Source organism: Symphalangus syndactylus, chromosome 22 (genome assembly GCF_028878055.3).
Source record: "Symphalangus syndactylus isolate Jambi chromosome 22, NHGRI_mSymSyn1-v2.1_pri, whole genome shotgun sequence".
Classification (NCBI taxonomy): Eukaryota; Metazoa; Chordata; class Mammalia; order Primates; family Hylobatidae; genus Symphalangus; species Symphalangus syndactylus.
In genome coordinates this window covers 10,795,589-10,811,798 of record NC_072444.2, presented here as the reverse complement: position 1 = coordinate 10,811,798, position 16,210 = coordinate 10,795,589, and the positions used below count along the sequence as shown (strand labels likewise).

At 49.3% G+C, this 16,210-nt stretch overlaps 1 protein-coding gene across 5 annotated transcripts in view; it reads left to right on the top strand.

Annotated features, from left to right (window-relative positions):
- Nucleotides 1-16,210, top strand: part of NUDC (nuclear distribution C, dynein complex regulator) — a 49,298-nt gene that overhangs the window by 28,136 nt on the left and 4,952 nt on the right. For all 5 annotated transcript variants that reach the window (XM_055261209.2, XM_063631520.1, XM_063631521.1 and 2 more), the window contains one exon: nucleotides 15,928-16,131. In XM_055261209.2, the coding sequence (XP_055117184.1) occupies nucleotides 15,928-16,131 (204 nt within the window). The remainder of the gene's footprint in view (nucleotides 1-15,927; nucleotides 16,132-16,210) is intronic.

Below are 16,210 nucleotides of genomic sequence, written 5' to 3'. Positions count from 1 at the left end.
GGGTTTTACCATGTTGGTTAGGCTGTTCTCAAACTCCTGACCTCAGGTGATCCCACAGCCTCGGCCTCCCAAAGTGCTGGGATTACAGGCGTGAGCCACTGCACCCGGCCTACTTTTTTCAATGAATGTTTGTTGAACACTTAACACTTTGGATTACGTTAGGTGCTATATCAAACCCTTTGGGATTGCAGAGGTGAATACAGATTTGTTCTTTGTGTTCATGGATCTCAAAGTGTAGCCAAAAACAAAAAAAAAACAAGCAGTGAAAAAGTAGTGGGTGTTGGGGCAGAAGCCCTGGAAACATAAAACTAACCTAGGTTGGGGGCTCAGAGAAGACTTTGTGAGGAAGTGATGCTTCAGATATGAAGGATGAATAGCTGTAAGAAGGGAGAGAGATGAACCCTTTGTGTGTGTGTGGGGCGGGGGGGGCAGGGTCTTGCTCTGTTGTCCCAGCTGGAGCACAGTGGCGCGATTCAGCCGCCTTAGCCTCCCAAAGTACTGGGACTACCTAATTTTTCTTTTTCTTTTTTTTTTTTTTTTTTTGAGACGGGGAGTCTTGCTCTATGACCTAGGCAGGAGGGCAGTGGAGCGATCTCAGCTCACTGCAATCCCCGCCTCCCAGGTTCAAGCGATTCTCCTGCCTCAGCCTCCTGAGTAGCTGGGATTATAGGCACCCACTACCATACCTGGCTAATTTTCGTATTTTTAGTAGAGCTGGCATTTCACCATGTTGGTCAGGTTGGTCTTGAACTCCTGAGCTCGTGATCTGTCCGCCTCGGCCCCTCAAAGTGCTGGGATTACAGACATGAGCCACCGCGCCCAGCTCCTAATTTTCTTAACTGTAAGAGGGAGTAGTCCTTACCTTACAAGGATGTTACGAGGACTTAAAAAAAGGCAAAAGACCACAATCCACTTCAGAATCCCTTGGGGCCACATGTGTTTTGGTCTTTAAAATTATTTGGATTTCAGGAAGGCAATACAGTGCATATAATGTGCATTACATACAATAATCTAATCCCAGGCCAGGAGCTGCATCCTGCAACAAAACACATTAATATTTCTGCAGAGAAATATATATCAATATACATACCAAGTGGAAGAAATGAAGGCTGTAAATACCTCATGCCGCAAACTTACAAAAAAATACAAAAGCACTTTTAGTTTTTATAGCTTTTGGGGCTACGAATTGTAGACTTGAATACAGCCATAGTGATCTAATCAATATGGTATTGATAGAAGAAGAGAAAAATGGACCAGTGAAGCAGAATAGAGAATCCTGAAATAAAGTCTAGCATTTATGAGGATTTAATGTGTCTACTGTGGTAATTCAGTTCATTAGGCAAAGCATGATTTAATAAGTCATGCTGCTACATGGATTTTTTTTGGTTAAAAAAAAAAAACTTGCCATCTGTCATACTCTATAAAAATACAGATAAGAAAAATCCTGTAAGGAAAGCTAGGAAACTATAGTCTTATGTGGGGGAGACTTTTCAACATTAGAAAACTGGAAGCTATAAAAGAAGAGATAGCTGTTTCCCTTTTCAGATGCTGAAAATTTGTAAATGGTAAAAGACATTTAAGTCAATTGAAGAACACTAGATTATGAGAAAATCTGCAGTGCAGAGGAAAAATAACATTTAATTGTGAATTTCATATTTAGGAACTCATAAATAAAAATTAGCCAGGACTTGTGGCACACACTTCTAGTCCCAATCACTCAGGAGGCTGAGGTAGGAGGATTGCTTGAGCCTGGGAGGTTGAGGCTGCAGTGAGCCGTGATTGTGTCACTACACTCCAGTCTGGGTGACAGAGCAGGACTTTGTTTCCAAAACAAAACCCACAATGAGATACTATTTCACATCTGTTAGGATGGCATCTGTTAAAAGAAAAAACAAAATAACAAGCGTTGACAAAGATAGGGAGAAACTGGAACCCATGTACACTGTTGGTGGGAATGTCAAATGGTGCATCTGCTGTGGAAAACGTTATGGCGGTTTCTCAAAAAATTAAAGAAAAGAACTATCGTATGTTCCAGCAGTCATGCTTGTGGGTGTATACCCAAAAGAATTAGAAGGAGGATTTATTTGCACACCCATGTTCATAGCAGCCTTATTCATAATAGCCAAAAGGTGTAAGGAACCAGAGGCTCCATCAGCAGGTGAATGGATAAACAGAATGTGGTATAGACATACTCTGGGATGTTATTCTGCCTTAAAAGGGAAAGAAATCCTGTCCATTGCTAAATGTATGTACCTTGGAGGACATCATGTTATATGAAATAAGCTGGTCACAGAAGGACAAATACAGTTGATCCTTTGTATCCGTGGGCTCTGCATCCATGAGCTTAACCAACCACTGATGGAAAATATTTGGAAAAAAAATTTTTTTAAATGACAGTACAATAATAAAAAATAATATGAATTAAGCCCGACGTGGTGACGCACACCTGTAATCCCAGCTACTTGGGTGGCTGAGATGGGAGGATGGCTTGAGCCCAGGAATTTGAGATCAGCCTGGGCAACATAGCAAGACCCCATCTGAACAAAACAAAAAACAAATTAAAAAAATACAATCTAATTACTTACATCCATAGCACTTACATTGTATTAGATATTAGGTAATCTAGAGATGATTGAGATTATACAGGAGGATGCATGTGGGTTATATGCAAATAAAATGTCATTTTATATAAGGGACTTGAGCATGCTCGGAAATTAGTGTTGGGGAGTGGTCCTGGAATGAATCTTCGTGGGTACGGTGGGACTGCCCTGTTGCATTCCACTTACATATAATTGAAGGCATATTTTTTGGTGAGTAAATATGATGTGACTATCTAAAAGAAAAGTTACTGTTTAACAACATAACTGTAGGGCTGGGCACAGTGGCTCATGCCTGTAATCCCAGCACTTTGGGAAGCTGAGGCGGGTGGATCACCTGAGGTCAGGAGTTAGAGACCAGCCTGGCCAATATGGTGAAACCCTGTCCCTACTAAAAATTAGCTGGGGGCGTTGGTAGGCGCCTGTAATCCCAGCTACTCAGGAGGCTGAGGCAGGAGAATCACTTGAACCCAGGAGGCGGAGGTTGCAGTGAGTCGAGATCGCACCACTGCACTCTACCCTGGGCAACAAGAGTGAAACTCTGTCTCAAAAACAACAACAACAAAAAGTAATAACTAATGGTATTACCTTCTCCAAAAAAGCTTACTAATTCTTTAAATATTACCAGAGATCCACATCCAGTCAGGGTTCTGATTTCCCTCAATGCTCTCTTACTATTGTGTTTTGTTTTGTTTTGTTTTGAGACGGGGTCTCGCTCTGCTGCCCAGCTTGGATGGTGTCCAGTAGTGCGATCATGATTGACTGCAGCCATGACCACTAGGCTCAGGTGATCCTCTCACCTCAGCCTCCTGAGTAGCTGGGAGTATAGGCGTGCCCCACCACACCCAGCTAATTTTTGTATTTTTTGTAGAGTGGGGGTTTCACCATCTTGCCCAAGCAGGTCTCGAATTTCTGATCTCAAGCGACCTACCCACCTTTGAGGCCACCATTGTACCCAGCTCTTTTGTTTTTTAAAAAAATATGGGCTGAGGTGGGGGGATCACTTGAGGCCAGGTGTTCAAGACTAGTCTGGTCCAACATAGAGCGTATCTGTACAAAAAATAGAAAATCATAGCCAAAAGTGGTGGCACAAGCCTGTAGTCCCAGCTACTGTGCAGACCAAGGTGGGAGGATCTCTGGAGCCCAGGAGTTTGAGGCTGCAGTGAACCATGATAAACAGCACTGTAATCCATCCTGGGCAGCAGAGCTAGACCCTGTCTCAAAAAAAAAAAAAAAGTGAGCTGGGCACGGTGGCTCACACCTGTAATCCCAGCACTTTGAAAGGCCGAGGTGGGCAGATCACCTGAGCTCAAGAGTTTGAGACCAGCCTGGCCAAATGGTGAAACCTCATCTCTACTAAAAATACAAAAATTAGCTGGGCATGGTGGCGGGGGTCTGTAATCCCAGCTACTCGAGAAGCTGAGGTGGGAGAATTGCTTGAACCTTGGAGACAGAGGTTGCAGTGAGCCGAGATCATGCCATTACACTCCAGCCTGGGCCACAGAGCAAGACTCTGTCTCAGAAAAAAACAGTGTGGTAAAAAGCACATCATAAAATTTACCCTCTTAACCTTTGTTTTGGTTTTTTTGTTTGTATGTTTGTTTGTTTGAGATGGAGTCTCGCTCTGTTGCCCAGCCTGGAGTGCAGTGGCGCCATCTCGGCTCACTGCAAACTCTGCCTCCCAGGTTCCAGCAGTTCTCCCACTTCAGCCTCCCGAGTAGCTGGGATTACAGGTGTGTGCCACCACGCCTGGCTAATTTTTGTATTTTTAGTAGAGATGGGGTTTTACCATGTTGGCCAGGCTGATCTCCAACTCCTGACCTCAGTTGATCTGCCTGCCTCAGCCTCCCAAAGTGCTGGGATTACAGGCATGAACCACTACGCCTGGCCTGTTTTTTTGTGTTTTTTTTTTTTTTTTTTTTTTGAGTTAGAGTCTCGCTTTTTCGCCCAGGTTAGAGTGCAGTGGCACCATCTCGGCTCATTGCAACCTGTGCCTCCTGGGTTCAAGAGATTTCTCGTGCCCGTCGGGTGCAGTGGCTCGCGCCTGTAATCCCAGCACTTTGGGAGGCCGAGATGGGCAGATCACGAGGTTAGGAGATTGAGACTATCCTGGCCAACGCGGTGAAACCCTGTCTCTACTAAAAGTACAAAAATTAACCGGGCGTGGTGGCACGCGCCTATAATCCCAGCTACTCGGGAGGCTGAGGGAGGAGAATCGCTTAAACCCAGGAGTCGGAGGTTGCAGTGAGCCAAGATCGCCGCTGCACTCCAGCCTGGCGACAGAACGAGACTCCGTCTCAAAAAAAAAGATTTCTCCTGCCTCAGCCTCCCAAGTAGCTGGGACTACAGGTGCCCACCACCATGCCTGGCTAATTTTTGTATTTTTAGTAGAGACAGGGTTTCACTAACATTGGCCAGGCTGGTCTCCAACTCTTGACCTTGTGATCCGCCCATGTTGGCCTCCCAAAATGTTGAGATTATAGGTGTGAGCCACCACGCTTGGCCCTTTTTCTTTTCTTAATTTTTTTTTAATTTTTAATTTTTATTTTATTTATTTATTTTTTCTGAGACAGAGTCTCACTGTGTCACCCACTGGAGTGCAGTGGCATGATCACTACTTACCTTGACCTCCCCAAGGCTCAGGTGATCCTCCCACTTCAGCCTCTTAAGTAGCTTGGACTCCAGTGCCATCATGCCCAGCTAATTTTTCTTTTTCTTTTTTTTTTTGAGACAGAGTCTCGCTCTGTTGCCCAGGCTGGAGTATAGTGGTGTGACCTCGGCTCACTGCAACCTCTGCCTCCCCGGTTCAAGCAATTCTCCTGCCTCAGCCTCCTGAGTAGCTGGGATTACAGGTGTGCACAACCATGCCCGGCTAATTATTGTATTTTTAGTAGAGATGAGGTTTCACCATGTCAGTCAGAACTGTCTTGAACTCCTGACCACATGATCCTCCTGCCTCAACCTCCCAAAGTGCTGGGATTACAGGTGTGAGCCACTGCACCCAGCCAGTTTTTAGTTTTTTGAGGAAATGCCATGATCTTTTCCATAGCAGATGCACCATTTGACACTACCACTAATAGTACATGAGGGTTCTGTATTAGTCTGTTCTCATGCTGCTATGAAGAAATACCCTAGACTGGGTAATTTATAAAGAAAAGAGGTTTACGGCTGGGCACGGTGGCTCACGCCTGTAATCCCAGCACTTTGGGTGGCCAAGGTGGGCGGATCATGAGGTCAGGAGATCAAGAACATCCTGGCCAACATGGTGAAACCCCAGCTCTACTAAAAATACAAAAATTAGCTGGATGTGGTGGCGTGTGCCTGTATTCCCAGCTACTTAGGAGACTGAGGCAAGAGAATCGCTTAAACCCGGGAGGCAGAGGTTGCAGTGAGTCGAGATTGCGCCATGGCACTCCAGACTGTTGAGAGAGCAAGACTCTGTCGCAAAAAAGAAAAGAGATTTAATTGACTCAGAGTTGTGCATGACTGGGGAGGCCTCAGGGAACTTAAAACCATGGAAGAAGGCATTTCTTCACAGATTGGCAGGAGAGAGAATGAGTGCCAGCAGAGGAAATGCCAGGTGCTGATAAAACCATAGATCTTGTGAGAACTCACTCGTATCATGAGAACAGCATGGGGGAAACCACCCCAGTGATTCAATTACCTCCACCTGGTACTGCCTTTGACATGTGGGAATTACAATTCAAGGTGATATTTGGGTGGAGAAACAGAGCCAAACGGTATCATTCTGTCCCTGGTCCCCATCCCCCCCAAATCTCATGTCCTCACATTTCAAAACATAATCATGCGCTTCCAACAGCCCCACAAAGTCTTAATTCATTTCTGCGTTAACCCATAAGTCCAAGTCCAAAGCTCATCTGTGACAAGGTATTACTTTGTTCTCATGCTTCTGTGAAGAAATACCCAAGATTGGGTAATTTATAAAGGACAGAGGTTTTTTTTTTTTTTTTTGAGATGGAGTCTCACTCTGTCGCCCAGGCTGGAGTGCAGTGGCGCGATCTGGGCTCACTACAAGCTCCGCCTCCTGGGTTCACGCCATTCTCCTGCCTCAGCCTCAAGTAGCTGGGACTACAGGTGCTCCCCACCATGCTCGGCTAATTTTTTGTGTTTTAAGTAAAGACGGGGTTTCACCGTGTTAGCCAGGATGGTCTTGATCTCCTGGCCTCGTGATCCACTCGCCTCGGCCTCCCAAAGTGCTGGGATTACAGGCATGAGCCACTGCGCCCGGCCAGGACAGAGGTTTTTTTGTTTTTGTTTTTTGGTTTTTTTTCTTTTGAGACAGTCTTGCGCTGTCACCCAGGCTGGAGTGTAGTGGGGCGATCTCAGCTCACTGCAATCTGTGCCTCCTGGGTTCAAGCGATTCTCCTGCCTCAGCCTCCCAAGTAGCTGGGATTACAGGTGCCTGCCACCACGCCTGGCTAATTTTTGTATTTTTAGTAGAGACAGGGTTTCACTATGTTGGCCAAGCTCGTCTCGAACTCCTGACTTCGGTGTTCCACCCCGCCTTGGCCTCCCAAAGTGTTGGGATTACAGGCGTGAGCACCACACCTGGCCAGGAAAGAGGTTTAATTGACTCATAGTTCTGCATGGCTGAGGAAGCCTTGGGAAACTTACAGTCAGGATGGAAGGTGAAGGGGAAGCAGGCACCACCTTCACAAGGTGGCAGGAAGGAGAAGTGCCAGGCAAAGGGGGAAGAAAAGCCCCTTGTAAAATCATCAGCTCTCATGATAACTCACTATCAAGAAAGCAGCATGGGGGTAGCCACCCCCATGATTCAAATTACCCCCCACCAGGTCCTTCCCATGACGTGGGGATTATGGGATTCAATTCAAGATGAGATTTGGGTGGGGACACAGAACTAGATGATATCATATATCATCTAGTCAAGACATTTGTCTTTTTTTTTTTTTTTTTGAGACGGAGTCTCGCTCTTTCACCCAGGCTGGAGTGCAGTGGCGCGATCTCGGCTCACTGCAGGCTCCGCCCCCCGGGGTTCACGCCATTCTCCTGCCTCAGCCTCCCTTGTAGCTGGGACTACAGGCGCCTGCCACCTCGCCCGGCTAATTTTTTGTATTTTTAGTAGAGACGGGGTTTCACCGTGTTAGCCAGGATGGTCTCGATCTCCTGACCTTGTGATCCGCCCGCCTCGGCCTCCCAAAGTGCTGGGATTACAGGCGTGAGCCACTGCGCCTGGCGACATTTGTCTTTTTTATTGGGTTATTTGATTACGATTGATTCCTAATTCAAATAAGGTTCACACATTATACTGGGTGATAGAAACCTGTAGACTAAGAGACCTCAAACAAAGACAAAAACAAAAAATTAAGGATCAGGCACAGTGGCTCAGGCCTGTAATCACAGCACTTTGGGAGGCTGAGGTGGTAGGATCACTTGAGCCCAGGAGTTGAAGACCAGCCTGGGTAATACAGTGAGACTCCATCTCTACCAAAAAAAATGTTTGTTTTTTTTTTAACTTGGAGTCTCTGGTGCTGAGGCGGTAGTACAGTGGCATGATCTTGGCTCACTGCAGCCTCCGCCTCCTGAGTTCAGGCAGTTCTCCTGCCTCAGCCTCCCAAGTAGCTGGGATTACAGTGGCATGATCTTGGCTCACTGCAGCCTCCGCCTCCTGAGTTCAAGCAGTTCTCCTTACTCAGCCTCCCAAGTAGCTGGCATTACAGGCATCCACCACCATGCCCGGCTAATTTTTTTTTGGTTTTTTTGTTTTTCTTTTTTTTTTGAGACGGAGTGTCGCTGTTGTTGCCCAGGCTGGAGTACAATGGCCTGATCTCGGCTCGCCACAACCTCTGCCTCCTGGGTTCAAGCGATTCTCCTGCCTCAGCTTCCCAGGTAGCTGGGATTATAGGCATGCACCACCACGCTTGGCTAATTTTTGTATTTTTAGTAGAGACGGGGTTTCTCCATGTTGGTCAGGCTGGTTTTGAACTCCTAACCTCAGGTGATCCGCCTGCCTCGGCCTTCCAAAGTGCTGGGATTACAGGCGTGAGCCACCGAGCCCGGCCTAATTTTTGTAATTTTAGTAGAGGCAGGGTTTCACCATGTTGGCCAGGCTGGTCTTGAACTCCAGTGGTCTAAATCCTGACCTCAGGTGATCCACCCGCCTTGGCCTCCCGAAGCTTTGGGATTGCAGGTGTGAGTCACCCTGCCTGGCCTACAAAAAAAAAATTTAAGATTTAAAAAATAAAACACAAGAGACCTCTTTTTTCCTTGCAATTTGTTTTTTGAATAAATGGTTGTTTGTCCTGGCAAAGTTTCCCACAATCTGGATTTTGCGTATTGCATCCTAAGAATGGTTTTTACTCACAGCCGTTCTGACACCAAATGTGTGGGGTTTTTCCACCACTCGACGACCAGTTCTCCAGTTCTCTGGACACCAACTGGGTATCCTACAATTCAATTGAATTCTGACCGTAACTACCCAGAATTACTGCAGACTCCACAGGTTAAAGACTCAGTCCCATGACGGCACCCACTTGACACACCAGTCACAAGTTCCAAGTTGCCTCATCTACTTCTGACCAACCAGCTGTAAACTGGGGTTTGCCATGACCACCTTTTCAGGTTTCATAATTTGCTAGAATGATTCAGAACTCAGGAAAGTGCTTTATTTACTGTTACTGGTTTATTGTAAAAGACATAACTCAGGAACAGCCAAATAGCTGTGTAGGGCTAGGTATGGGGGTGCGGCCTGGAGCCTCCATACCCTCTCTGGGTGTGCCACCCTCCCGTCACCTTGATGTGTTCACCACCCTAGAAACTCCAAACCCCATTGTTTTTTTTTTTTTTGAGATGGAGTCTCGCTCTGTCGCCCAGGCTGGAGTGCAGTGGCGCAATCTCGGCTCACTGCAAGCTCCACCTCCTGGGTTCACGCCATTCTCCTGCCTCAGCCTCTCCGAGTAGCTGGGACTACAGGCGCCCGCCACCACGCCCGGCTAATTTTTTTGTATTTTTAGTAGAGATGGGGTTTCACCGTGGTCTCGATCTCCTGACCTCGTGATCCGCCCGCCTCGGCCTCCCAAAGTGCTGGGATTACAAGCGTGAGCCACCGCGCCCGGCCCCAAACCCCATTGTTTAGGGGGTTTTTGTTTTGAGACAGGTTCTCACTCTCACGCAGGTTGTAGTGCATCGGCGCAATCTCGGCTCACTGTAACCTTCAGTTCACAGCAACCTCCGGCCCCCAGGCTCAAGCAGTCCTTCCATCTTAGCCTCCCGAGTAGCTGGGACTGCAGGCATATGCCACCGTGTCCGGCTAATATTTTCGTATTTTCGGTATAGACGGGGTCTTACCATGTTGCCCAGGCTGGTCTTAAACTCCTGAGCTCAAGCGATCTGCCTGCCTCGGCCTTTCCAAAGTGCTGGGATTACCGGTATGAGCCACTGTACCTGGTAAACTTAAATTTATTTGCACAGATGTAGTTCCCCAGTGTGCTAGCATTTTATTTATTTATTTTTATTTATATTTATTTGTTTATTTTTTTGAGACAGAGTCTTGCTCTGTCACCCAGGCTGGAGTGCAGTGATGTGATCATGGCTCACTGGAGTCTTGACCTCCCAGGCTCAAGTAATTCCCCTACCTCAGTCTCTCGAGTAGCTGGAACTACAGGCACGTACCATTACACTCAGCTAATTTTTGTATTTTTTATAGAGACAGGGTCTTCCTATGTTGCCCAGGCTAGTTTCAAACTCCTGGGCTCAAGTGATCTGTCTGCCTCTGCTTCCCAAAGTGCTGGGATTACAGATGGGAGCCCCCATGCCTGACCTGGATTAGCATTTGAATAATAGCTATTTCATAAAATTCTTTTGCCTTCTGAAAAGTATTTGAGAAGGCTGGCATGGTGGCACATTCCTGTACTGTCCTGGGCCTCTTCTGGGGGAGAGCAACAGGCCTGGATTTAGAGCAGGCCCAGCCCTCCCCACCCTGGTTGGCTGTGGTTCCCAAAGATGTGTCCAGTGACTGAAGCTTGAGTCTATGACAGCCTCTGGGTAGGCTTCCACACCCCTGGGGTTATCTGTCTGAGGCTGGACCTAGGTCAAGCTGATGGGAGGATGGGTCAGAGGCTGCTGTGATTGGCCTTGACTCTGCCCGGTGGTTTAGCCCTGCCCTTGCTTAACCTCCAGGAGCTAGGAAGGAACAGTACAAATGGGATGTGACATGATTCAGTGGAGCTGGGAGAGGGGAGGGCCCTGCTCCCACCTCCCTTTGGCCACTGGTTGGCAAATGCCTTTAGTTCAAGGTCTCTCTGATTAGGGACTTGGGACCAAGGCCCTGTGATGGAACAGCCTCTGCTGGCGTAATTATGACCTATTGTTTTACTGACAGCAGAATGGCCTCCCCTACCAGTTTAATTCGTGGCTTAGGGGGTACATTTGGTGTTCTTTAACCTTGTAGAGTGTGGAGCTACTGTGGTGTGGCATGGGACAGGGGGTTTGGGCATAGCAGGAGAATTTGGCGTCAAATGGGTGAGAATCCACAGGGCATTTAGCAGAACCCCAGGTCTGGGGGCCCGTGGGTGACTTCTGTGACCTTGAGCCCCTGCAGAGCTTTCCCTGCAGTTCTGCCTTAGAGATGCTTGAAAGAGGGTTTATTGACCACTGATCACATGGCGAGTGCCCTGCAAGGCCTCTAGGGGTATGTGCGTGTGTGCACATGCACACTGTGTATGGGTTGGCATTGAGTTGAGTGTCCTAAGGGTATGTTCCTGGCCAGAGGTGAAACTTTGACACTTGACTGGTCATGGAGGATGAATTGGTTTGCCAGGTGACCTGAGAATGGGGATGAGACGTTCTAGGCAAAGAACAACACATGCCAAGACTGCTTTTATTTATTTTCAGACAGGGTCTCGCTCTGTTGCCCAGGCTGGTGGCGGATCTCTGCTCACTGCAACCTCTGCCTCCCGGGTTCAAGTGATTCTCCCACCTCAACCTCCCAGGTAGCTGGGACTACTGGCGTGTGCCACCACACCGGGCTCGTTTTTGGATTTTTAGTAGAGACAGAGTTTTACCATGTTGGCCAGGGTGGTCAAGAACTCCTGACCTCAGGTGATCTGCCTGCCTCGGCCTCCCAAAGTGCTGGGATTACAGGCATGAGCCACCACACCTGGCCAAGACTGCTTTTAGAAATAATAACATAGACCAGGCATAATGGCTCACACTTGTAATCCCAGCACTTTGGGAAGATGAGGCAGGTGGATCACTTGACCCAGGAGTTTGAGACCAGCCTGGGCAACATGGCAAAACCTTGCCTCTACAAAAAATACAAAAATTAGCCAGGCATGGTGGCATGTACCTATAGTCCCAGCCGCTGGGGAGGCTGAAGTGGGAGGATCACCTTAGCCCAGGGAGGTGGAATGCATTCCAGCCTGGATGAGTGAGACCCTGCCTCAAAAATAATAATAACGAGATAGAGGCACAGATTCATGACCTCAGGGTCACACAGGTAAGAGTAGACCAGGAACTCAAATCTAGGTGTGACTTTGAAGTATGCATGGAAATTGGCCAGGAGGGCTTGTTAAAAATACGAATTGCCTGGCCATACCCCAGAATTTCTGATCCAGTAGATCTGGAGTGGGGCTTAAGATTTAGCGTTTCTAAGAGGTTCCAGGTGATGCTGATGCTCCAGGTCAGGGGAACCCTGTGATGTGGACCTCACTAGGCTCTTGATTTGTGCTGTCATACTCAATCCTCATGATGGATAAGGAAACTGAGGCTTAGAAAGAGTCAAAGTTGGGGGAGGGGGGAGGGACAGCATTAGGAGATATACCTAATGCTAAATGATGAGTTAATGGGTGCAGGAAATCAACATGGCACATGGATACATATGTAACAAACCTGCACATTGTGCACATGTACCCTAAAACCTAAAATATAATTAAGAAAAAAAAAAAAAAGAAAGAAAGAGTCAAAGTTGTTCACTTGTCTAAGGCCAGGAGTCAAATAATGACAGGTGGCAATAGTATGGGTGGAGGGTTGCCCTTGGGTAGCAGGGAGGCTGGCTAGCACATCCTAGAGTGGAAACCTCCTGGGAAGGTGTAGTGGAGAAAAAGGATTTGAAGTTGATAGTTTGCTGGCTGGAGAGAGGGTGAACAGGCTCTTCCTTCAAGAAAGCTCCCTGGCGAGGTGAGGAGCGCCTCTGCCCGGCCACCCCGTCCGGGAAGAAGTGAGGAGCGCCTCTGCCCGGCCGCCCCGTCTGGGAAGAAGTGAGGAGCGCCTCTGCCCGGGCGCCCCGTCCGGGAAGAAGTGAGGAGCGCCTCTGCCCGGCCTCCCATCGTCTGGGAGGTGAGGAGCGCCTCTGCCCGGCCACCCCGTCCGGGAAGAAGTGAGGAGCGCCTCTGCCCGGCCGCCCCGTCTGGGAAGAAGTGAGGAGCGCCTCTGCCCGGGCGCCCCGTCCGGGAAGAAGTGAGGAGCGCCTCTGCCCGGCCTCCCATCGTCTGGGAGGTGAGGAGCGCCTCTGCCCGGCCACCCCGTCCGGGAAGAAGTGAGGAGCGCCTCTGCCCGGCCGCCCCGTCCGGGAAGAAGTGAGGAGCGCCTCTGCCCGGCCGCCCCGTCTGGGAAGTGAGGAGCGCCTCTGCCCGGCCGCCCCGTCCGGGAAGAAATGAGGAGCGCCTCTGCCCGGGCGCCCCGTCCGGGAAGAAGTGAGGAGCGCCTCTGCCCGGCCTCCCATCGTCTGGGAGGTGAGGAGCGCCTCTGCCCGGCCACCCCGTCCGGGAGGAAGTGAGGAGCACCTCTGCCCGGCCGCCTCGTCTGGGAGGTGAGGAGCGCCTCTGCCCGGCCACCCATCGTCTGGGAGGTGAGGAGCGCCTCTGCCCGGCCACCCATCGTCTGGGAGGTGAGGAGCGCCTCTGCCCGGCCACCCATCGTCTGGGAGGTGAGGAGCGCCTCTGCCCGGCCGCCCCATCTGGGAAGTGAGGAGTGCCTCTGCCCGGCCACCCATCGTCTGGGAGGTGAGGAGCGCCTCTGCCCGGCCACCCATCATCTGGGAAGTGAGGAGCGTCTCTGCCCGGCCACCCATCGTCTGGGAAGTGAGGAGCGCCTCTGCCTGGCCACCTATCGTCTGGGAAGAAGTGAGGAGCGTCTCTGCCTGGCCGCCCCGTCTGGGAAGTGAGGAGCTCCTCTGCCCGGCCGCCCCGTGTCTGGGTAGAAGTGAGGAGCTCCTCTGCCTGGCCGCTCCGTCTGGGAGGTCTACCACGGAGGCCAGAAGCAATGTGGGGGCTGGACGTGGTGGCTCACGCCTGTGGTCCCGGCACTCTGGGGGGTGAGGCGGGTTGATCACTTCGGGCTAGGAGTTCGAGACCAGTCTGGCCAACTTGGCGAAACATGAAGAATACAACAGACAAACCAACCAACCAACTCAGTGACAACAAAACAGGTCTACCCTGGAGTCATACTCTAATTTTTTCTATTTTCCTCCCTTTCTGATCCTTTATCCCACTTTCTTTTTCTTCCTCTTCCTTCTCCCTCTTCTTTGTCAAATAGAGGATTGAGTTATTATCACTGATCCATATAAAGTCCCTCTCTCATTTATTTTAACTCCCACCCCCCATTTCTATTCCCCGACTTCCCATGTGCAACCTTCCTAATATGTTTGATATGCATCTTTTTGTTTGTATGTATTTTTAGAAAATGTTTATTGTTTTTGTATGCAAAAAAATTAATAAAAAAAAAGAAAAAAAAAAAAAAAAGAAAGCTCCCTGGCTTTGACCTGGCGCGGTGGCTCACACCTATAATCCCAGCACTTTGGGAAGCTGAGGCAGGCGGATCACCGGAGGTCGAGAGTTGGAGACCAGCCTGACCAACATGGAGAAACCCCATCCCTACTAAAAGTACAAAATTAGCCAGGCGCGGTGGCACATGCCTATAATCCCAGCTACTCGGGAAGCTAAGGCAGGAGAATCACTTGAACCCGGGAGACGGAGGTTGCAGTGAGCCAAGATCACGCCACTGCACTCCAGCCTGGGCAACAAGAGTGAAACTCCATCTCAAAAAAAAAAAGAAAGAAAGCTCCCTGGCTTTCTGCTAACGTGGCCTTTTTGGGTGTGGTGTCAAGTCTTGCATAGCTGGACTGTGGTCTTGGAGACAGGATGCACTAAGAGTAAGAGTGATTAGTCAGAGGAGCAGGTCAGTGTGGGTCTGAGAACTCAGGAAAGGCCTGTGAGGGACTGAGGCTTGAGTTTTTACTTTTAACAGCGCCACTTTTTTTGTTTTGTTTTTTTTTCTTGAGACAGTCTCGCTTTGTCGCCCATGCTGGAGTGCAGTGGCCTGATCTCACTCAGCTCACTGCAACCTCCACCTCCCTGGTTCAAGCAATTCCCCTGCCTCAGCCTCCTGGGTAGCTGGGATTACAGGTGCACGCCACCGCGCCTGGCTAATTTTTTTGTATTGTTAGTAGAGACGGGGTTTCACCATGTTGGCCAGACTAGTCTCCACTTCCTTTATTTATTATTATTATTATTATTATTATTATTATTATTATTATTATTATTATTTTTGAGATGGAGTCTTGCTCTGTCACCAGGCTGGAGTGCACGATCTCTGCTCACTGCAACCTCCCAGGTTCAAGCGATTCTCCCACCTCAGCTTCTCGAGTAGCTGATTACAGGCCCCCGCCACCACGCCCAGCTTTTTTTTGTGTGTGTGTTTTTGGTAGAGACAGGGTTTCACCATGTTGGCCAGGATGGTCTTTTTTTTTTTTTTTTTTGAGACGGAGTCTTTCTCTGTCCCCCAGGCTGGAGTGCAGTGGCGCAATCTCGCCTCACTGCAACCTCCACCTCCTGGGTTCATGCCATTCTCCTGCCTCAGCCTCCCGAGTAGCTGGGAATACAGGCGCCCGCCAACACGCCCGGCTAATTTTTTGTGTTTTTAGTAGAGACGGGGTTTCACCGTGTTAGCCAGGATGGTCTCGATCTCCTGACCTCGTGATCCGCCCGCCTCAGCCTCCCGAAGTGCTGGGATTACAGGCTTGAGCCACCTCGCCCAGCTAGGCCAGGATGGTCTTGAACTCGTGATCCGCCCTCCTCAGCCTCCCAAAGTGCTGGGAGATTACAGGTGTGAGCCACCGCACCCAGCCAAGCATCACTTTTTAAAACAGCCAGTTTATTGAGACAGGTGCTTTGCAGGTATTGTCATTACAACCCTATGAGATAGATGTATTTTCCTCATTTTGCAGATGAGGAAACCGAGTTTCTGGGTGCAGTGCTTTGCCCTTGCACCCAGCAGGTAGAGAGTGGGGCTGGACTCCAGGCTATGGGACACTGTCCCCTGCTCTGATGCCTCATGGCCTTTCTTCCCTCTCCAGCTTATCACACAGACTTTCAGCCACCACAATCAGCTGGCACAGAAGACCCGGCGGGAGAAGAGAGCCCGGCAGGAGGCCGAGCGGCAGGAGAAGGCGGAGCGGGCGGCCAGACTGGCCAAGGAAGCCAAGTCAGAGACTTCAGGGCCCCAGATCAAGGAGCTAACTGATGAAGAGGCAGAGAGGCTGCAGCTGGAGATTGACCAGGTGAAGGGTGGGCTTCCCTTCTCCACCCCTCAGATCCCCACTGGCACTGAGCAGTGGGGTCCTGTTGCCAACTGCTGTG